The sequence below is a fragment of the Lepisosteus oculatus genome, chromosome 5 (genome assembly GCF_040954835.1).
Source record: "Lepisosteus oculatus isolate fLepOcu1 chromosome 5, fLepOcu1.hap2, whole genome shotgun sequence".
Lineage (NCBI taxonomy): Eukaryota > Metazoa > Chordata > Actinopteri > Semionotiformes > Lepisosteidae > Lepisosteus > Lepisosteus oculatus.
Genome location: NC_090700.1, coordinates 45,294,173 through 45,318,215, shown reverse-complemented (window position 1 = coordinate 45,318,215; position 24,043 = coordinate 45,294,173). Strand labels below are relative to the sequence as shown.

General features: G+C 35.4%; 1 protein-coding gene across 2 annotated transcripts in view; it reads right to left on the bottom strand.

Annotated features, from left to right (window-relative positions):
- Nucleotides 1-24,043, bottom strand: part of LOC102687210 (protein unc-13 homolog C) — a 141,985-nt gene that overhangs the window by 19,447 nt on the left and 98,495 nt on the right. Inside the window, exons 20-29 of one of the 2 annotated variants that reach the window (XM_069190521.1) lie at nucleotides 21,962-22,058; nucleotides 21,125-21,268; nucleotides 19,882-19,959; nucleotides 17,865-17,942; nucleotides 17,669-17,695; nucleotides 12,101-12,189; nucleotides 11,596-11,739; nucleotides 10,450-10,573; nucleotides 9,632-9,691; nucleotides 3,211-3,291 (exon numbers count right to left, since the gene is read on the bottom strand). In XM_069190521.1, the coding sequence (XP_069046622.1) occupies nucleotides 3,211-3,291; nucleotides 9,632-9,691; nucleotides 10,450-10,573; nucleotides 11,596-11,739; nucleotides 12,101-12,189; nucleotides 17,669-17,695; nucleotides 17,865-17,942; nucleotides 19,882-19,959; nucleotides 21,125-21,268; nucleotides 21,962-22,058 (922 nt within the window). The remainder of the gene's footprint in view (nucleotides 1-3,210; nucleotides 3,292-9,631; nucleotides 9,692-10,449; nucleotides 10,574-11,595; nucleotides 11,740-12,100; nucleotides 12,190-17,668; nucleotides 17,696-17,864; nucleotides 17,943-19,881; nucleotides 19,960-21,124; nucleotides 21,269-21,961; nucleotides 22,059-24,043) is intronic. The other variant, XM_069190522.1, reaches the window with a different exon arrangement.

Sequence of the window (24,043 nt, the reverse complement as noted above, 5' to 3'; positions counted from 1 at the left end):
AACGGGCAGTATAGCTGTTTTTCTCCAGCAATTGCTTAGAATGCAAATGAGTCCAGTTCATGCATTCATCTGAGAGTAATGACTTACTTCTGTGGTCTGTGTGCACTTTCACACGTGTGCTTTAATGATAATTCATTCTCAGCATGCCAGTGTGGACTGCAGTAATGTTACTGAGTGAAACAAGCCCATCTGCTGAGTCATTATTTGTAAAACGTTTTTGAAAAGTTCACTTTCAACATAAAGTGACAGTAACTAGTATATTACATTTTTTAAACCAGGACTGGGTCATTTTTTATTGTGATACACATTCACTCATTATCTAAAATATGTCAAGTAGTCTAATTTACAAAATTTAAAGAATAATTTTTTATTTAAATTATTGTTCCAACAAACAAAAAAAAGACACAGCAAGGGCAAGTCTTGTTCAAAATTCATTTGCCTCATGTTACGTGTTTAATATAAAGATGCACGCCAGGCAAAAAAGAGACAAAAATGATCACAAAAACCTAGCTATATTAATTCTGGTATTAAAATTATCTATACAGCTGTGCAAATTTCTAACGGCCAGCAACCATATCACTCTGCGACTCACAACTGGCAGCCCACTGAAGCTAAGCAGGTGTGAGCCTGGTCAGTACCTGGATGGGAGACCTTCTGGGAAAAGCTTAGGTTGGTGATGGAAGAGGTGTTAGTGGGGCCAGCAGGGGGCGCTCATCCTGCGGTCTATGTGGGTCCTAATGCCCCAGTATAGCGATGGGGACACCGTACTGTAAACAGGCGCTGTCCTTCGGAAGAGACCTAAAACCGAGGTCCTGACTCTCCGTGGTCATTAAAAATCCCAGAGCGTTTCTCGAAAAGAGTAGGGGTGTAACCCCGGCGTCCTGGCCAAATTTCCCATTGGATTATTATATCCTAATAATCCCCATCTATGAATTGGCTTCATTACTCTGCTCTCTTCCCCACTGATAGCTGATGTGTGGTGAGCGTTCTGGCGCACTATGGCTGCCGTCGCATCATCCAGGTGGATGCTGCACATTGGTGGTGGTGGAGGCGAGTCCCCATTACCTGTAAAGCGCTTTGAGTGAAGTGTCCAGAAAAACTATATAATTGTAAGCAATAATTATTATTATTAATGTAATTTCATGTTGTTTTATTATTTTTACTCTGTGTTTCTCTTCCTTTGTGTAAGAATAATTCTATGGTGATCACTGAAAGTTTAGTCATTTAATTAAAAAATCCTAACCAATTTTTATTTTGACAATTAATACTGTACTGCACAGTACAGAAAGTACCCTTTTATGTTTATGAATGACCAGAGAGGAATAAATTATGTTAATGTCAAGGACTACCTGACAACAAGCCAATTAGATCTGATTGTTAATGTGATGGATTAACCTCTACAACACATCATATTGGTTGCTTTGTATGTTATACATTATGCACTACATTCAGTCTTTCTTGAGCTGTTGTGATCAAGGTTTTGAAGATTGTGATTGATGTGAATTAAACCCCGCTAACTGACAGGTTTGATCTATTCTCACTCACAACAGTCAGAGATGCTATAATACCAGTAAACAATAGTGGATGCTTTGAGTAAATTGTTGCTGTTCATAAAATACTGTATTGTTTTTATATATTGTATAATATATTGTATTTCCTGAGTTTGTAGAAGATGTTCAATCCTTGCATACTATTGTAAACAGTATTTAATTTAAATGCATCTGCAGAAATACATAAACAGGTAAAAACACAAAACACGTCAGTTGTCAGTACTGCTGTAAGAATCATTCCACTGTATTCAAGTCCCACTGAAATCAGATGTCAAAGAACTGTGAGACGGAAAGTGGCAGAATGCATTTTGGAGTTTGGTTACAGCGATGTACTTGACACAGAAACCATGCGAAAATTAACATGTTCTGCTTTCATATACTGTAATTTAATACTTATCTGATTTTATCTGATCAATACTAATTTGAACAGCCTCACTTTCATCTCAACAGCCTCACTCGTCTTGATACCGCAAAAATTTGATGTGTGAAGGGATTATGATCCTAAGAGAGTATGATTCACATTACAGCATACGCAGATTTGGTTAATTTCTGATTGCATTTTCCACTTGATGACTGATTAAATTGTTTTGCATTTACTCTCACCTTTAAAGACAATGTAATAGATTTTTACAAATGGAGGTGCACCTTGCATGAGCAATTTGTTTCTGATTTAACTGTCCCCTCCCCTGTCTTTTTGGGCTGTGTGAGAAAAACAGCTGTTAGCATGTCCTATGTGTTACTAAAAGTCAGTTTGGTACTGACAATATTTTTGTACTATTTCTCCAGGTTTCTGTGAAGAGCACAATGGAGTGATTGAAGTCATGGATTAATCGTGTACCCAAGCCTTAGCGTAAGCTGTCTAAAGTCCTGATTCCTTTGACATTTCCTAGCTCCTTGGCCATTAGGCCAGAGCTAGCATTGTGAATTAAGAAGGACGCTTTCTGCTTATCTTTATTAATTGGGTCTTCCACACAGAATACTGATTAAATGAATTTCTGCATCATGACTGATCTAAACATAGAGTCAATCTCCCTGGAGACACACTAATCAATGCGATTCTACAAGGTAGAGCTATATTTTCACAATACAGTTCATGGTGGTCACATTTTTGAAGGTTTCTAAATGTCGTTAGCTCAGTATGGCTTAAATAAGCAGATGTCTATTCTCCCCTGCTAATTAGCAATCTCATCCATTCCCCAGATACCTTGAGCAAACTAAAAAATGCTGATTGACCAAAAATGTTAGGATACCACGTAGACTGAAAAGGTACAGATGTTAATTTAAAAAGTATAAGTACTGTATGAGGTAACAGTGTAAATGTAAGAGAAGTTCCCAGCTACAATTTCCAATTTAAAATCCCTCTATTCAGGTGGGTGTAAAAGGCGTTGATTAAACTGCAGAAACGACTGAATTCTAATAAGATACAGGTGGCCAGTAATTAGGAGGTGAAGTGAGGTTGCAATAGTAAGTTTTTTAAAATAGATGTGTAATGAGGGGAAGAAAAGATATCTAATTATTTACCATTAGGTGAAGATAAAAAAGCACTGTCAGACGTTCAAGAGAACAAGAATATCTGAGGATAAATTAGTTTAATTGTCCAGCTTGTTACCAAAATGCTGATTCATGGACTAAGGCCTTAGGGAATAAAAACTGCAAATACCTTGATAGTAGGAAGCACAACCTCCATGACTGCACACTGTCGGGGAGTCAGACTTCTTGCCTCTTCCCTTATCACATGCTCCTGGAAAAACAAAAAAAGGTTCTGTTTTTTCTTCTAAACAACCGTTTTTTTCTTGACCTATTAGGAGTTTGCCGGGATCAATTCTTTCTAATGTGTTTTTTAACAATTTTCATATGAACTATTATTTCAGACACATGTAATTTGTGAAGTTTTTAATGTTATTCTGGTTTATGCAGCAGTTTTACAAAAAAAAGAATTTTAAGTTAAGTAATAGATGCTGTTCCATCTTCATTTCTTTAAATACTCCAGCAGGAGATGTTAAGAAAATAGGATTATTAGGTTTTCATATTCATTACTAAGACAATGTTTTCTGCCTCTGGATGATATTTGAGACAAATATAGCAAGTTCACCTCCTGTACATTTAGATTTTGCATTCCTATTAAGATCCAAAGCAAGTACTGAAAAATGTATACCGACTCAATGTATTTTTTTTCAGAATCTGGAAACTAAATAAAAACGAAGCAGTTGATGATATTAGAGTCTAGATTCAGATCCTCGGAAACAGATTTAAAATGCTTTCACAGATAAGTAAGAAGACTGTTAGTCTTAAGGGTAATAAAGCTAAACTGGGGCTGACAGTCTACACCTGCCTATCAATCACCAGCAAATAGACCTTTCATCCACAACAACAGCACTTAAGAGACCTGAAAGAACAGCAGCACTTACGGATATGAAATATCTGCATTAAAATTGTATGGCATCAGAAATTGTTTAATTATGTGTGCAAAGTACAGAATTTATTAATTCCACTGCAGATGGTGATCTCTGGCTTTTAGTATGGGACCGCTATTTATGAAATCCCTTTAACAATTCTATTTCTCATGGGGAAGGTTATTCAGCTCTGACCATGTGATTTAAATGTATTAATTCAAATGACATCACATCAAAAAGAACTATCTTCCTGTTGTAACAGAAAGAACAAGGTTCTGGTTCCTGAGATGAAGTTAAACAGAAGAGTTTATTGCATGCAAGGAACAATAAAGCCGAAGTCTTGTTTCCCACAAGAAACAACAAAACCAAAGTATTGTTCAAGGTGCTGGTACAAACTTTAGGTTTATATAGTCCTTCCTTGCTGCTTCTGACGTCATTCGTTATTATGGTAAAGAGGAGGGTCATGGTATTTGGCCAGTTAAGAGACCCTGGCCAAATGGTCAGTTTAAGATTACGTCCACAGGGGGTTGTTAGCTCGTATTTGGAATCCTTATCAGTTAACCCCTTTCCTGCCATAAACTCCAGCCTTAGAAGTCTAATCTTCATGCAGAAAGGACTTAAAATTAACCCCATCTTCACATCTTACTTCAGCCCATTTAAGAGGGGCATGGGTGTATTCATGGAGTCTATTGACAGGATGAACACAGATTTCCATCCAGAATGTTCACATATTGCCCAGGATTCAACAAAACTCCATGGCCCCTGTGCAGTCTAGAGATAAAGTCAACAACACTACAATTCATTATTCTGGGAGAAGTTTTAAGGGAAACTTAAACTTAAACTTTAAGGGGAACAACTCTCTTGCAATCCAACACCCATTGAAAATGAATCACTACCTACATTGCTCTTAGATTGTATCTTTACCTGTACAGGTTATCTTTCACTATGCCCAAATGTGAATTGACTAATTATGCCTACTCATTGTGCCCAAAACATCTGACTGACACGAGCCCTTCTAAGATATTTTCCTATCCAATGGAAATCACAGGACGTTTTTGATCAAATATTGGGGGCAAGACTCAAAGTACCTGTTCATTAACTTTTCCTCAAAAGATCATTTTGAAAGATCAGCTCCAACACAACAGTTTCAATGCTTTGTTGAAGCATATCGATTAGTTGTTAACTCCAGCTAAATGTACAGCACACAAAACAGAACTGAGATTAGGAAAGTTTAAAACTGCCTATTACTCTCTGTTAAAGTCAACCCATGACTGCACTCACTAATAAGTTGTGATGCTTACACTACTACAGACTCCTTATAATGGTTCACTAACTAAAACTGTTAGATCAGATTAGTTCATCTTAGGGACTAATTAAATCCTTAGTGAAATAATAAATATGATATATTATCAAGTGATAGAACATTTACTAAGTTGTTTAGTTGTTGCAGCTGATACCTTTACTTCTTTCTAGAAAAGGCTGGATGAGTTCCTTGGATCAATTACAGTTACCTGTTAACTGCCAGATGGGCTAAACGGTCTGAACGCCCCCCCCCACTCTCATTTGTAACCTTTCTTATGTTCTTAACATCACTTACAGTTGCAACAAATTCAAAAGGTTGTCATCAGGAAAAATACCAAATCTTTTTTTAGCAAGTGTAATGATGTTTTACCCAACGGACATGACAGATGTTTTCATTCAATTAATTAAGCTGATCAATATTTTCCGTTAACCAGACTGATCAACATGGGCAGCTGCCACAGGCAGCAGTAAAAGCTGTACATCCGCAACATACAGTACCCGTTGCACCAGGTTACAGGTGCAGTCTTGAGGAATTCTGTCCTGTTACGGCCCCAAGTGTCTAGGGGTAAAGGGGTGTAACATTTAGGATAATTTCTGGAAGCAAGTGGGTTCTGGAGAGGGACCAGGAAGCGTGATAACAAGGGTCGATGCAAAAGTGATGATTTTAAGTTGAATAAGTGACTGGTTCAAAATTGGACACAATAACACACAGGGTAAGGGAACTAGAGTGGTGGCAAAGAAAAGAAAATAACAAACAAAATGGAGCTGGCTAGGAAAGTGAGGGAAAGCTGACCTGACTACAAGAAACACTCGGTCTTCGGCATCTTCAACACCCTAGCTAACCTCCACTGACTACCCAAAACCATACAAGACAAACGGCACTCACCCATACTGAACTAGTGTGACTAATACAAGAATCAACTACGTGTGTGCAAAATGTACCCAACAACCTGAACTAACTCTATACACAAAAGTTCACACAAATACACAAGTGAACTATGAATACAAATGAGAGCAGACAAGTAACAGGATACAAAAGAACACAGAGGTTGATACAATAACAAGTTTGAGCAAGGTAATGGCAAAATAAGGATAAACACAAACAAATGAAAGTACAAAGAGACGAACAGAAACCAACAAAACAACCAAGCCGAAGCTATACAAAAACACACACACACAAAGCAAAACAGCAAACCAACAAAGCCAAAGCAAAAACGAAACGAAACGAAACGAAACGAAACGAAACGAAACGAAACGAAACGAAAACCAGAAGCGAAGCGAAGCGAAAACCAAAGCCAAGCGGGACCAAAGTCAAATGAAAGGCCTCTTCCTTCTGAAAACCTCCAAGTTTTATACTGAATAAGATGAGTTGTGATTGGTCGAGAAGCTAATTGAAGATGATGTCATACGGAAACAGTGGTGTAATGATGTACAGTACCAATGGGGGAGTGAGAACAGTCAAAGTCAGAAATGTGGAAAAAACACACATACTGTAGACCACACACTGGGACGTAAGATGTGCTCTCATTGAGCCTGCACAAGCCCCTATCTGTTCACTGGTGTCTGAGGCCTAGATGTCCTGCTGTTCCCGGCACAGACTCACATTCTCATGAATGCACTTGTTACATGAACAGGATGAGGAGCAGCTGGAGCCAGAACATCACACTTGGTCTGTCACACCTGTCAACTAGAGGTACAGTATGTCTGTGCCATAATTGCTGAAATCTGTCTACACAAGTGTCCACCTGTGTTGGTGACACAATGGCATTTTCCTCTCGATGAGTGGGAGATGTTGGTTGCTTTTTGTATTTTTATTTTTTGTAGGTGACTTTCAGCAGGTCTGACATTCAACAGGTTCAGCTGCCTCATCTCCTGTGTCCAGTAAACACTCTCACTAAACAAGTCATTACTTATGCAATGTACTGTATAATAAATAAAAAAATAAACTAAAAAAAAATCAAAATAAAAATGAATAACAAATACATCTAATAACTAACAGACTAATTGACACTCATTATTTTTCAGATATTTGTTCACAGTAGAATTACAAAAGTCATATAAAAAAGGATAAATGTTTTGCTTTGTAAGAAAAGCAGTAAAACTTTAATCCACAACAACAGCACTAATATAGGCAACTACTGTATATTCACCTCCAATCAATAGAGTGATAAAGACATGAAAACTGATTCCATCTCTGTATCTCTTATTTCATCTAATTATTAAAGCTTTTAGCTGCATCAAAGACTTGAACTGAACTGAAGCTGGTTAAAGCAGTGAGTGAGATGTAGTGAAGGTTTCAAATATCAAATTCTCAATCAAGCATTAAAAAATGACATACTGAGTGCTCTTCTCCAAGGGCTCCAGATAATAAAAATCTACTACGGTTTAACACATTGCTGTAAGGAATCTGCAGAGTGTTACCTCCTGCTTAACTGTGAATTGATCTGGGCTCAGCTAGAGTTAAGTGAATTTCATGAAAGGCAGAGAAGTGCTGACTCATAATGATACTGCATAAGCAACAGACATTATTTTTGACCGACGTGACTTGGACAAAAGGGTCGAAATGTCCCATCTCTGAGATTCAGTACAAATGTGCCAAAAGCCTTAACAAGCCTGACTCAAGGCTTTACTTGTAAAAGATTTATATTAATTGTAAGATCACTTCCTCTATTACTAAACAAGGGAAACACAAAATAAATGTGTGAAGTCTAAAATAAAAACAAATTAGGTCACAATTTAGGTAATCTAACAAGAAATTCAAATCTTTCATTTTGATTTGGTAACATTAGGTATTTGCTAATCAAAAGTACATTTTGGTTGTACTTGCACTACAGTTCCTAAAGTACTAAACATTGCACAAGTAGTTAGAAGCCTCTTGAATTATTAGTAATGGATACAATCATTTAAAAATGCTCATTTCAAGTTCAGGTTCAGGTTAAAAAAAGTTCATTTCATAGATAAAAATAAATCTCCTGGCTGCTGTGCCTGACTATTGATATTACTTGGTTCTTGGATTTAAACAAACAATTGGGGATAGTACACTAAAATTCAGGAAAGTGTGCTCCTATTTTAAAACAGTACTTAGGAAATGAAAAAGATTTTAATGTTGATTCTTTAAACAGGAATACACAATCATAATATTTGTAACATGTCCAAGTGCTGAAAGTGAAATTGATCTATTATTATTTACAGTATATCGTACATTGTAAATGTACAGGGTATGTGTGAATTGCCTCAAATTGTACTGAGACAGCAAACAGAAGAATATCTGCAAGCTGTCCTGGGGAGGGTTTTGAAATCTCAAATGTCAAATTCACCAAAATACCCGTTATAGTGAAAATATGTTGGAAAAAAAACAATTATTCTGAGTTGATTCAATAAAGTACATGGTGTTAGAAATACTGTAGCAATAAAACTAAAAGGAATGTACGTTAAGTAAGTTAAGAACAACAGATTAATACTCCCAATTAGAAAAAAAAGAAAGAAATCCTTGAGCAACAACATTAGTTTCCAATTCATTTTATGCCTGTTTTGGGAGTTTTAAAAAGCCTTTCATTTCACAAGTTTCACAAGACTTTATTAATAAAAGCACCTAATAGTATCAAACACAAATGGGGTGGTACACCATGTCCTTTTTAATTTCCCATACTGTATGGTGAATAACTAAACTATTTAAAGGAGTAATGTGAGAGGACAGGTGCTATGAGTCGAGTTATTTGTTTCATATTTCTGATATCTGCAAGTAACATTCTGTCTGCAGTTTTCTAATATTCCCATTTTACTTTCCATACCATAGTCTATATTGTTAACATAACCTGAAAATGTTAAATTTACAGTATCATATGCTCAGTTTGCATCCACATGCCATTGGTATGTGGAATACCATCAGGTCCTAGAGGTCTTTTTTTATCTCGTTCTTCTAGTATCTATATCTACTGTATAGTATGATAATGTTATTTAAAATATAAATTTTCTTTCTTGATAAACAGTTGAGTCATATATACAGTACTGTATATATTCCGTCATCCATTTCTCTTTCATCATCTAATTTTTTCATTTTTATTAGAGACACTTTGCTCTTTCTTTCAGGGTTGTTCTGCTGTCATATCATCGGTCATATTTCATAAAACCCAGTAAAAACCGTACTCTGCAGGATGCAGCTTCTGTTTGCACAGAAATATAAAAGAAAAAGCTTTCTAATTGTCTACTGGGACAGTTCCCAGAACTGTTATATTTCATAGGCTCATTAGATAAGAGAGCTAAATACTGAAAGGGTAATATTTATAAATTCCAAGGATAGATAATGTTTTTACTAAGAAGCATGATTCATCCAGTTGCAATGGACAAGTTTTAAAAGAATAGATGTCAGTAATGAATTAGCCATACCTTGAGTTTTGATAGCTGTCCCAAATCTTTTGCAGCATTGAAAATCATCTGAGCTCCTTGCTTTATAAGGAAAAAACAACTGGATTACAGACAATACTTTGTAATTTGAATGAACTAATTTTTTATCCCTCTCTTTAACTTAACTTTAAAGAGTGCCTCAGATCATAAACTATTAACAGAATAATTGTATATGTTATTAAATATTACATTATGACTAACTATAATGTTTAAAATGCATGTCATACTAAATGCACTGCATAACACCAGGTTGCAATGCAGTAAAAAAAAGTTTATAAGAGGGTGGAATATATAACAATCTACATTTGCATGACATTTGCAAGAGAATATGTATTTTAATTTACTTTAAGGTTATACCAGGGAATGATTACAATATATTATTTAGCAACACTGATAACTAAACTAAAACAAAACCTGCAAGTCCAGCCATGCGTGACATATCTGAGGAATGGCTTTGCAGAGCTGCCACATTACTCAGCTTGAATAGAAAAGAATTTGAACACAGTCCAAATGGAAGGTCAATGAAGTTTTCCATTTTGGGCAGCTGTCCAAGCGCAGATGAGGGAGTATTACGGTTTTAATCTACTGGTATATAAATATTATATATGTACATGTAGTGGATGAAAAGATGGGTTCACAAAAGGATTAATGGACAGATTCCCTGATAGAAGATATGCAGATGCAATACAGTGCAGCTTAAGCTTCTTTACAGTATGTTCCAAACAGCTACGGAGGGAGAGAAAGAGGGAGTCGTCATTACACAGATCACACAGTATATTAATTATGTCACTGGTACTTACACTTTGGTCTGCTAATGGAGGCAAGACAATCTGTCTTTCTATTGTGTTCAAAACTATTTTCCACAACTCCTTCAAAACTCTTTTCAGTACTGTCTTCTCACAGATTTTTGCAAACAAGGTGAGGCTACAATACACAAATAATAATTGCCACAAAGAAAACAATGTTATTAAAACATCAAACAGTTTCTACATTTTTAAGATATGCTTTTAAATATTGAGCTGTGTGCTGCTACTAAATCCTGGTTTATCTTTGTGAAGTTCATAAATTATTTCTCTTAATGGCCATTTTTATTTTTTACAGGGATAAACTAAGGCTCTATTGTTTGAAAATGTAAATTCCTACAAATGTGTCTATCCATGTCAAAGTCCCTCAATGTTCATAAATAAATAAGAAAACAAACCTACAGTTTTACACTTTAATCTTGGTGAATTATATATTCACGGGCTTAGGAAAAAATCTTTAGGCCTGAAAGGATTTAGTATTTGCATATGATTAAAGAGGATTCTCAGTAATACCCCATTGCCCTGAATGCTGCTTTTATAAAGGTCTCTGAATCATTCATATGTAGAGAAGTGCAAAAAGTTGCAAGCTTTTTTTCTAGCATACAGAACCATTACGTGATATACCCTGCTAGGAATTAAGGGAATCTAAAATCCTTTTACATGTTAAGCTATGATCATTTAAAAAAATGTGAAACTCAATATATTTCACTGCATGTTCTCAGGTGCACAGTGAGCAGGATTGTATAATACAGTAAACTGAGGAAACCCTCTACAGCTCAAATCCTATCAACTGTGGAGGTTCCCTGTAAGTTCCAGGTGTGGGCAGCCATTTGGGGAATCCTTATTAAGAGGGCAGTTATGACAGCCCACAATGACACCAGAAATACTCATCCAAGTGATCCAAAGAACTGAAATTAGTGTATTAACTGGGAGAACTGCTTGGCTGTCTCACAGCTATGCAATTCACAGGTCTACTATAGATAAAAAATAATTGTTTGCTCCTTGTTTCCAAACACTGGTACTCAATATTATAAACATTGCATCACAAAAGTGCTGCAGTTAAATCATTTCCATGTCCTGTCTTTGTAGGTTTGTCTCCTAGGCTTCAAGCACTGAAGTCGTGCATTCTGGGCAAAACCTTACTTTTTATCCAACAGATCCATGAGTGGCCTTAGCACAGTTTCTGCATCCATGGCTGCATTGCTTTTGTTTCCAGGGCCATTTCCTCGCATCTGACTCAGTTCTTGGTTCATCTGTTTGACACAATCTTCAATAACAGCCTGGAAACTAGAGGAAACAAGCAAAGCAACCACATTTTGGGAAAAATACCAGTTCTAGCAAGCATGTTTGCGGATTTTCATCATTCTCAGGGAGAAAGCTATACCTCTGTGTTTTTTCTCTGCTCTTGAAATTCCCTCGAAAGGTAACAACAGCTGTTTTTTTGGTTTGAAAAGTAAATGTTTTAGAAGTAATTAAATATATCTGTCCCTGGACTTTTTCATTCATTCCAGAGAGTACTAACTACAAAAACTGGATTCGATAATAAATCATTCAATGCCAAGACCTTAAGCCACTTACTGTTTCTAAACACTGACATGTTGTTTGAACAGATGATCATGTCACACAGATTAAATAAAATTTCGTTTACCTTGCACCAAAAACTGAGCTTAACTCATCCAAAACGCCATTGAGTTTTATCTGTAATTCTTTCAGGAGATCACTGGCTTCAGGATCCAGCTGCAAAAGAAAAAAATATTAAAGCCATAGAGAATAAACCTCATACTTTTTCTAAAGCTCTTCAATGCTTGACTATAAAACTAATAAAAGCGTAATGCTGCTCTGGATATTCATGTTACTTATGGGCCTCAAGCAAAACTTTTATGTCAGACACTCTGTATAGTACATTTCATTCCACAGCACAAATAAAAACAGCCAATGCTTTATTTAATTCTGGTCGAACTGTGTCACTCTTGCTTAATGTTATTTAGGAATATCCAGCCCCTACAATTTAGAAACAACAGTATCTGCAGTGATGTTACTGTATATCTTCTTTTCCAAACTTGCTGCAATAGTACTGTACTTGAAGAGATACACAAAGTTGAATAAACCTATATACAGTATACTTGTTGATGGCTTCTCTATCAGTTAGGACAGGTAGGGCTTCACTACTGTACATTACTCTCTCATTGATTAGATTCATTTCTAAATTCCTGCAGGGCACAAAGAAGGAAATACAGAAGTGAAGGTGTATTAGGAGGAATAAATGAAGTGTGTCAGACTCGTTTGTGTTTTTATTGAAGGTGTTCCTTAGGACTTGGAATAAATTGCACATTGCTAAGTGCATAGAAGGACTGCCTTCATATTTTAATTTGTACTGAGGAACCATTTATTTGTTCATGGATCATTAGAACAACAAAATGCTGCAAAAAAGAGTTATACAGTATGACAAGCAAACTAACACAGATCTCACATAAAGTATTTCACATTAATGATAGACTTAAAAAATGAATCAAAACTTACATTTCCTTCCTATTGATTTTGTACTTGTACTTCAATTATTTCATCGGCTTTTAATGCAAAAGTTCAAGGGACCATAGAGTTAACAAACAGTTCTTGGTACTACTGAAAATAGTCAAACATATGTCATATGCATAGTTCTTTCAGCTAAGCATTTAAACACAAAAGACGTTTTCAACAGTAGTGAGCAAACTAAAAAATCTTAACCACTTATTTGTATAACTCGCTAACCAATGAGATGCAGTGTTTGACCTTGTTGAAAATCTGTTTTTAATGAGACACTTCCTGAGCACGTACGGTTCCTGCTGATAGGCGCCTGTCAATAATTTCAGGAGTGGCAGGGTGAACTAAAGATGCCATTTACTCAGATTTTCTTAAATAATGTTAATGGATTAACAAGGTTTCTTCTCTTGAGACTGGGTAAATTGTGGTAACACTCCAACCTATGACATTCTGTTTTTCCTGCAAATCAATATTGCTTTGAATGGAAAGTGCTGTCCTCACTCATTCTCCTGTCTGCCTGAATGTGGGCTTGAAACATTATGTAACAGGGCACTTACAGTAACCTTTGCTTATTCTTCTTAGAAGTTATTCTAGTTTAGAAAAGACATACCGCTTTGAAAAGCAGCAGGGAATTTAAAAAGAGCTTTGAAATCTACCGCTGCTGAGTGGAATTTGAAATAAGCAAAAATAATATTACAGTACTCTTAGACAAATTCTGGATTAATGGAGAAAAATAAACATGTCAAAGGGTAAAATAAGAATCAAATACATACTAAAACCCCATATGTAGGAGACAAAGGATATTAAGAAAACAGAAGTGATATGGAAACCAAGCCACAGCGTGTAGCAGTTTGAGTCTGTGTACAACACCATTTAACAAAAAATCTCAAATAACAACATTTACTTTTAGCATCTACACATGGACTTTGTAGCCAATGATTCAGGAATGAAAGCTTATTTCCTCACCCAGAACATTTAGAAAAGTGTTATAACAGTTCTTCACAGTTCTAGTCTTGGAGTACACTTATGGCTTCTGGTTTTTATTCCAATGGAGCTCTTGGTTAATCAGTTTTAATTAACCTGTTTAATTTAAAACTGTTTGCTTTTTCACTGTCTTCTTCTTGGTTTCTAATACAGTACATGTATTATTTCCAATAAATGTATCTTAATGTAGAACAATACGGTTTAAAAGTATTGCTCTCTTACAGATTTTGGCTATTAATAATTGATGTACAGTACTGTATATACAGTACACCAGTTTAAATGATCTGAATGAATAAAGGTTTAATAAGGTTAATTATACAACAGCTCCGCTGACACAAAAACCAGGAACCACAGGGGTGAGAAATAAAGTTTAATAGCAGTTAAACACTACTCCACATTTGAATCAGAAGCCATTAATTAAATGTAGCGTTTCAAAGCTGAGCTTTACCAATTAAAGTTCTACATATTGGAGTCACACATGTACTGGGGATATGAACATACTGTACCTTTCGTAGTCTACCACCTCAGAACCAGTGTCTTGTTTATTAGTGTTCACAGAAACACCAATTATTTTACTCTTGTAATGTACACTAAATGCCAAAGCCAAATAGATTTGTAAGATATTAAGTAGCAGACTAATCCAAATTCTAACCCTAACACTAATGCACATCAAAGTTAATAGGCTTTTACTGTCTTTTAACAGGTACTTTATCATACACAATTGACACAGTAATTATAATTCTAATTCATTTCAAAGATGCATCCAGGAACACTCTCTGTCGCCCATAAAAAGAAAACGAAAAGGAGCAGAAAAGCATTGAAGGAATCTGAACATGCTTGGAAAAAACACCACCAGCTCAGGGTGACATTTTGTTCCATCAGAAATGGCATCAGAAATGCCATCTTAAATAGTCTACACAATTGCTGTGGCTGGAGGAGTGAAGCTTGAAATGAAATAAGCAGTTTTGTACCATTAAAGTTCTCATTACAGTGCACTAAAATAGATATTGGGAGCAATCTGTATGTCACCCACTCCCATGTAAGTGTGACAGATATGTTTCATTACGTTAAATAAAGAAATCCCAACAGCAGAGGGTAATATTTGACACACAAATTAAAAAGAAATCTTGTGTACATGACATGCTGGTCTGTGGATAATGCAGGACATAAACATGAAGGATGGATCACCTCATGCATATCACACACTTAATTCTGAAATATTCAGCGAGTACTTCTTCGACAGCTACAGCATAAACACAGTCCAAGATAAGTCAGGCTCTTGGCAAATCTTCACAATTTGCTTTAGAAATCCAATACATGAATTTTCTAATGGTATACTTGAAATTATTTGAGGTTCTAAATGTAATTATTTGAATTGGAAAGGAGATGTCGACAATTTTGATGTGCTATCCACATTTTTTTCCAGTACACTAGGATCTGCTGGCCATAATCTCACTTGTTCACTTTCATACCGCTGAACCTGTTTAAAATGATCATGGTTCTGTTTCGCAAACGTGGAAAGAAAATTAAATTGTTTTTTCATTATGTACTGTATACTAAAACATACAAATCTTATTTCCTTAAGTAAGGAACATTGTTTTTTTTCCTAAATATTATTCCGCTGTACTCACAGTTAAAGAAGAAACATCCAAGATGTCTCAATCTATCATGCCAATACAGTATGTCTGAGCTGAGTGACCAGGTAGACATTACTGCATACTGCATAATGAGTTGGATAATCTCATAGGGTCCACTCTATAAAAGAAAAGGTCTTGTCTCAGACTGAGGAAGACTGAGATTTGGTCTTAATGTGGGGACTTACTGTCAATGCTTCAACATACAGTATTGTATTTGGCCTTTGTGAAGGAAAAATTGAAAACCCTTTGAGGGGTGTCTGAGAAGCCAAGGCACACTCAGACAATATTTTTAAGAGTCAAGAAGTAAGATGTCTGGAAGAAAACTAGCGCTCAATGAAGAAGATAAATTGTTTTATCGATGACAAAAGTTCCATCTTTTTCAAAAGGGTTACCAGAAACTAATTTGGATTAAATAAGATTAAGATAAATGGAAATACAGTATATAGTCAAATGCAGGGTGTTCTGCTTGGAATTAAGAGCGAAAGAAGCAAATGTTATGACCTTTCTTCTCTATCTTTTCTCTCGGTCTTGAAGATTATCCAGCCTTTCCAAAGCTTGGATAAAACCCTTTTATAACTTGAAAAAATACAGATCACAAAACATTTACCTTTTTTTTCAAAAGAATACTTGACAATTTAGTATTGCAGAATCTGCTCAGATTCCAAAGTTTTAATAGATCATCTATCATTGTGCCACCATCACACCTGAGACATCATAAACAGTGAAATAAGAAAAGGGAGATTTCATGACTCAGGACCTTAGAGCAATTGTTCTTGGTGTTTTATGGACCCTGAGAATATATTCCATTATAACAGACTAAAATCTACTGAGAGCCACAACACTACCATGCCAAGCATTTCCGACACTCACGTTTACACACCACCAAATGCACTGTTGTAAAGAGAAAAGGGAGATACAATAAATATGAAACCTGACAACCCAAACCACTTTTTTCCTTTCAATTTTATGAAGTATACCATGTAGGCTATGACAATATTTGAATTCACTGATTTACAAAACAGGATGAACTGCCAGTTGTGCATTAACACTGGAAAATGTTATGAAGGCACGGCAAACAGAACACCCCGTCAACCCTGATAAACAAATGTGTTGTTATTTGTGCAGTCTGTGGTATTGATCCCCCCACAGACTTAAAAATGTTAAATTATCCTAACTGTTTTCACCGTACCCATCTTGTGTACTACAACGAACATCACAGATCCTAATCTCTTCTAAGACTCGGTGAATGAAGTGCTGACCTGCAATACTTGAGAGGCGGCAAAAAGTGAAGACATCATCAGTTTAACTTATCCTTTAACTTTAGTTTATCCTTTAACTTAAGGACTCCAGCTCTACAGGAAAAGTTTTGATCAGATGAACTGTTTTTCTTCTTTATGTGCTCAGTAATCTCAGTGCAGATCTAGACTACCCCGGCCCACACAGGATCAGAGGTTTGTGGGTTCAAATCCTGGGTGGAAAGCATGTCTCTTTATGTGAGCTACTTAGATTTCTCCAATAAATGCCCTGCTGTATAAAAGGGTTACCAGGTCAGCTTTGTAAATCATCGAAAAAGCTGTTCTAGGTGATGGGATTACAGTATGTGTTGAGAAAACAACTCAATTCTTTGACATTTATATCAAAAGAGAAACAGCTCCCAGCAGTTTCAAAAGGTAGATGGTACTGTTAACCAAAGGTAAATGAGACAATGACCATTAACTGTTAAATATACAACCTGGGTACAAAAGTAAGAGAAACCAGAGCTAGATGTTGAAATGTGATATTAAATTTCACTTTGCTACAATCAATTGTAACAATGCAAATACTTATGATTTTTCTTCAGAATGTATTTGACTAACTCCCCTTACCCTGTTTTTCGGTATGCTGTTCTGTATTTTTTATTTTTTGGTAATTTCAGAATTAATACAAAAAAATAAAAAAATGACATGAATGTGCTTGCTTTGTGTTCTTCTTTGCTCCTTGCATCCTTAACCTAAAAGGCTTCATGCTATGGGCGTGTGCAATCAGTCTCATTCATTTCCTTTACTATAGCAACATTGGGAGCCCTTTGAACAGACCTTACAAAAGGACACTGTCCCTTCCTCCTGACGCCCAGCAGAATGAAACACAAAAACAAAGACAAAGATATTATGGGTCACATGAAACTAAAAATGATGCTGTCGACATTACAGTAGACTTGTTAGAACATCATAAAGCAAATTTCAGGAATAAGAATGACAAAAACCTATTTTCAAAGTGTTAAAAGCAACAGACCTGTTTGCCACCCATTGACTCAAACATCTTTTCCAGCTGGACACGTAGCTGTTGAATGTTGTTCATGAGGATGCAGGGCTTAAAGGAAAATAAGGAAAGCATTTAATTGTTACAGTAAGAAAACAATGAGACATGGTCAGAAAGTCATGTGTATAACTCAGGCCCAGCATAAAACTTATAAATCTGCAATATAGAAATTAATAAATTACCAGCTGTCTGAAGTGATTTGGATCTTTCTTTTATAAGGATATCAATAACTAGACAGTTAATCTGGAACCATTGCTGTCACATGGAGGACAAAAAGATTATGTTTTGAAATCTAAGATCACAAGTGCTTGACTCAAATTGCAGGAAGACATAATGATTACATAAAAAACTGAAGGAAACAACTGTAAATTCATATTGATCTTAAGATTAGGCACAATATATTTATACAGAACTCAATGTCTGAGGACAAATAGTAATTCTTTAATTGACAGCACATTTGCTGTATGCTGCCAGTTTTCTTTTGGCAACTGTCATGACCGCTGGAAAACTGCTGTCTATGCTATACATCACTTTACTTTTAATAAACAATCCCTGAAGGGCTGAATGCCATTTGAAATCATCATATATATCTCTTCTAAAGAAATGATACTTTTCCAAGGGAAGACATCTAGTGCAAAAACAGAACAGGAGATTCACTTGAGGCAACTGTCCTGTGTATTTTGTGCTGCAAAATATAAAGACTCATCAGCACATAGGGTTTTAATTGAAACTTCAAATAAAGGGACTTCAGCAATGAGGATGTCAAGTCTTAAAAAGGTGAGTTGTAAGGAGGCAGTCCAGTGATGACACATAACTTTGCAGAAGCAAGGTTTCATCTGTCATTATGTACTGCAGTGTACATGACAAGAAGGAACCCTGTCACACTTCTGAAATGTACTGCCACAGAAAATCTCCAGCTTAGGTTTTCTTGGGTGAGGGAGAGCTGCCAATTTAGGGATGCAATAGTGCTTAAGCTAGCAAGCGCTCTGAGTCACTGCGGTACAGATTAAGTGTCCTGCTATTAGATTTTTGCTGTAGCATTTGGATAGTGCCCATCTTCTGAGACTTAATTACTGGTCAGTCACAATCCTCCTCCACCCAATGTTCTCATTCTGAGAGTATTAAAGGTATTTGCTCAAACAAGAATATTGCTTTCCTATGTTGCCCAGATGCCCACTTTTCACAATCAGAAAATGGTTTTACATCTGTGAATTGTCAGTGGTCACTGTAAAAATCAGATTTATTACAGAAATATGTTTTGTCCCTGTCGCAGTTTTCGCTTTTTCCTTTGTTTTTTTGCTCAGGATGATTGAGCTCATTACAGCCTTTGGATTGTGATTCATGTTCAAATCCTCTAATTCTGGAAATGGCCTACAAAGCACTTCTTAATTAATCAGAATCTTCACTGCTGCTCACAATACTGCTAAAGTTCCTAAAATTGTATGTTATATAAAACATACTTATTATATTCCAAACTTCTTTCAAATGATATTTCACAATAAAATTATCAATCAAAATTAATTTGGAAATAAAATGATTAAGCTGTGACTTAAAGTACTACAAGCCAACATGTAAGCTTATTACTAAACTCTAATGGCATACCATGGATTTGCATGACAATTTTCAATCAATTCAAGTTATATCCCTGGACTACGATATATAACATTTAATTGATTATGAATATAGTGTAAACCTCTTTTTTATAGCCTAGACAAAATTATCACAAGTGAATAAAAATATGAGTGTACAGTATGTACATCACAGAAATTTGAAAAAAAAAATAAAAAAAAAATTTAATTATGCTATTATTTAAGGATACAGAATATATTTAAGGATATAAATTAGATATACTGTATATAAATTCTGCTTTTTCTTTCTTACACCTTTTAATCCTCATGTTGCAACAAATTAGGAAAAAACTATCAAAATACACAGTTTTCCTACAGAGTCAACATACAGTCAACTAAAAATCATATGTTCTGGTGCTTACCAGTTTCTCCTTCGACACATAAGAGGCAAAATCCTTAGATATAATTGCAGCATATTGCAGAAGCACTTTGTTGATGGTCTGTTGGGGGAAAAAACAAAGATTTGAAGGATTTTTCAAATTAATTTCAAATTAAAAAATAACTTCTGAATTTTCAAAAGATCATTTGGTGATGCGGCACTTCATATTGACATTACATTCCGTTACTGAACAGTACTTTGTATGCAGTTTCTTGTAAAGGTAAACATATACTGTACAGTACGTGAACACAATCATTGGTTCAATAAATGGTGGACTCTTAAAGCCATCTGTTCTAAATCTTAATCTCTAACGAAAAGTAAGTGGCATTTGTTAGCATTTCACTAAAATATTCTGGTCAGACATATTATTATTATTATTATTATGATGAATATATTTCAAATTCAGAATTAAGACTTCCTAAAATCAAATATCTACTATTTGTTAAATACAGTACACAAACTATATTTCAATTCCTATGTGCAGTAGTATATACCAAGTGAAAAATCACTGACAGCCTGAGTTCAGGTTTGTATTCTACAGTGTACAATATCTTACCCAATTCCATATTAAAAGAAGAGAACAAAGCTATTTTGATTAGTTACTTTTCCTGGCCGTGGTAGGAAGTTATACGTTTTGTTATATTATGATGATCGTGAGGCAAAGGCTTGCACGGCCACATTATGGCCTCTCTATAAGCCTATTACACAAATGTACCACAAAATGCACTAAAGTTAGGATGCACACTGACAGTCTGAAGGTGTCAGGCCACAGTTACAGCTGGTTGGCTTGCTGGAGCGCATTCATTTACTGTCTGCCAACGTCAAAGAAATAAGCGAGGGACAAAGAAACAGAGATGACAGATAAAACTGACTTGAATAACTTTTGGAAACAAAACAATAAAAATTACAGGCACCATCAGTCATTTTTTATTGCAGTGTCCTCAAATGGTCAAGAGTATTTTTACTTAAAAATGAAAACCTCCTTTTGTTTTATACCAGATGAAAATCAGCACAAATACCCCAGTTTCCCCAACAATGGAGATAGCAGGTTCATTTCTGGAAATCTGATATATAAAATGGCTTAGAGCATTTTAATGTACACCGTATCTATGTGACCTTATGAACGTAAGTCCAAAAACTCTCCTTATTATTTAAGCAATATCAACATTCCAGTACATACTCTATTTATTTGCCACAGGTAAATAAACCAAAGTCATTTTTCTTACCTTAGCAAAGCGACGCATGAAATGGGCCAAGGCTTGAGGATTAGGGCATTCCAGTTTTTTGATGATCTCAAAGCTCTGGTTGAGCTGTGTGAACACATCCACCACAGAGCAGGAGAAAAGAGCATGTTCTGATGTTTGCTGGAACTGAGGAAGAAATAAATAACAAGTTGTTTGTGTACCGTCAGAGAAAAAGTCTCTGACAAGACTCCAGGAAACTAGGCAAGAGACTATTACAAATTACACCCCGTTTTACTGTTTTGCTGGTTTCTCCTTATTTAATTCTTCTAAAAACATTAAAATAAGCAACAAACAATACTCAGAAATAAAGGACAAAATGGGACAGAATATCAGACACAAAATAATAATGCATTGCCCTAATGCAAATGACGCTATAACAGAGAAATCCTGGTATTTGGTATAATTTAAATGTGAGACTATAGTATGAAGCTCTATGCAATAGCAATTTATGTCTTATGTCAAAGAAATGTTATCCAAAAATGCTATTGGTGTATAATAACTTAAATTTACTGTATTTTGTATACATGGGAGATACTATCAAATCATATTGTATCCAATCAATCTGAATAAATATTCATGATATGTCTTCTTACTTTCTGAGGAAGTGCTAAATTATCATCATTGTCCCAGAAATATGTAACTGCTGCCACAACTCACATATACACTTTTCACATCCTGCTACTTTTAATAAATACACTATTTTTGGCACAATTCTCTACAGAAGATCCCAATATTTTCTGAGATGTGACTTTTAAATAAGGCTTATTAAAAGCACATAAAATGCTTTATATGATTATAATTGAGACTGTTCATACTTACACCATCCTTTTTATCCCTTTCTAACGCTCCATGGAGAAATTCCATTGACACATCTTCATTTTCATCTAACCACTGAATGACGAAGGGCTCAAACCATCTGTATAACATTAAATGAAATTGTTGGATATTAATCAGCTACTGAAGAAGTAGTTTTCTTGCTAATATAAATGTTGTACAGGATGGTAACAAGCCTATGGCCTTAAAAAAAGTATACAGTTTAATACAGTTTAAAAAGTATGATACAGTTTAATGCATTCTTCAATGATTACTCTTGCATGAATAGAAGTATTCATTTAATGTCTTTTGTAGAAGAGAAAATTGTTCTGAATTTTGAAACTTGCGTAAGCATGGTAGTGCAAGGTGTACAGTATGATGTCATACAGTGAAGCCTCATCTGGTGAACTAAAATTCACTGCTGTAACATTAAAGTGAATCAATTAATTGCAAGGAAATTAATTTTGGAAAACTTTACTAGGACAACTTTTCCTACAGAGGAGCTGTTGTTAATTAAGCCCTGTATTGAAGGACTTGTCTGTGTGAAGCTCAGAGAGTACTGATTTGGTGATTGAATGCATTTTCATTACTTTTTATGCTATTACTTGCTCAGTGAATACTCAGGGCAACAACAGAGTGCACAATAAATATCTAAGTTGCTCTATTTTATGATCAGATGAGGAGTGTATAAATTATCATAAAAAGGATAAAGCAAGAAAACAATGAGGCTCTTAAGGTCTTATGACACCTGTATGCTTTATGAGGTGCACTGTGAATGCCATTAAGATGGTATGCATATAAGGTGTAAACAGATTTTAGGAATGTATAAAAAACAATATTTCTTGTATAAACATGCAGAAAATGTTCATATGCAATCAGATCATGATTACAAACACACATATTTTCAGATCTTTTAAAACTGACCTGAAAGGGCACAATGTCCGTATGATACTACTGAATATCAATCTGAACTTAAGGGTGACAATAGCAGGAGCCTTCAGATTTAAAAACAAGCTTTCCTAAGCTACAGTATGTCTCAGTTAACAGTGCCAGAATTATTGCATTTTAGTAATACTAATGTGTTCTTTGATAGGTAACACATGTTTAGAAAATATATTTGCATATTATACTGGCTATAATACACACTAAATTTATATTATACACTAATTTAATTTATACATTATTATATATTATATTGATTATACTTTATAAATATATAAAATATATGTACATTTCAAAGACACCTGATGAAAAACATGGCCAAATGGTTAATGCTGGGCTTGATGTGAGCAGATGGAGATGAAACAGATTTGGAGATGTCTAGTATACTGTAGCTCTCTTGTACTGGTGAAGCAATTCTAGCACTTGTGGTTTGTTCTCTAAGGAGCCCACCATTAATATTAATAAAACATGAGGTATTGACTGATTGACAGTTTGTCATGGCAGTAGATGTGCTATTTTGTGTCTGGAACTCTGCCATGACCCTGCAATTCAGATGAATGGCTCTGCTGCAGTGCTGTTGCTGAAGCAGCTGTGTGGTTTGAGAGGAACGAGTGCTAAGGGGCATGTACTGTATAGCACAGCATGCTCTGCTGCTGAAGGTGATCTCTGGGGTCATCAGAAGCAATTTTAGCACAGGCTTTTGACTTTTCCCTAGTGTGCTTTTCAGAAATTTGGGATCCACAGGTGGGACTTGGAACTCATATCCAAACATGAACAGTGAAGTTAAATGCATAATTTTGCACACTCAGGTAGAACCAGAGTGATTTCTATACAGTTATTATCATACCCCTGCCTCACAAAAGGCTTCCACATACTGTAGTTTTTATGATTTTATTAAGACAATATGATAATAGTTTCCTTTATGCAGAGTTTTCAAGAAACTCCAATTTCTATGTCAGCAGTACCAGGGTATTTAATGGCTTTGGGCAGTGAGTTCCTCAAACATGATACTATTTGATGAAATAAAGTAACTTTGTGATGTTCCTTATACCCAAAACATGGGGTAAAAAGTCACTTCAAGGCACTTGGCTTTTCCAAAATTAGGCCAAATAAATCTCTGTTGTATTAAATATTTCAATATCATAT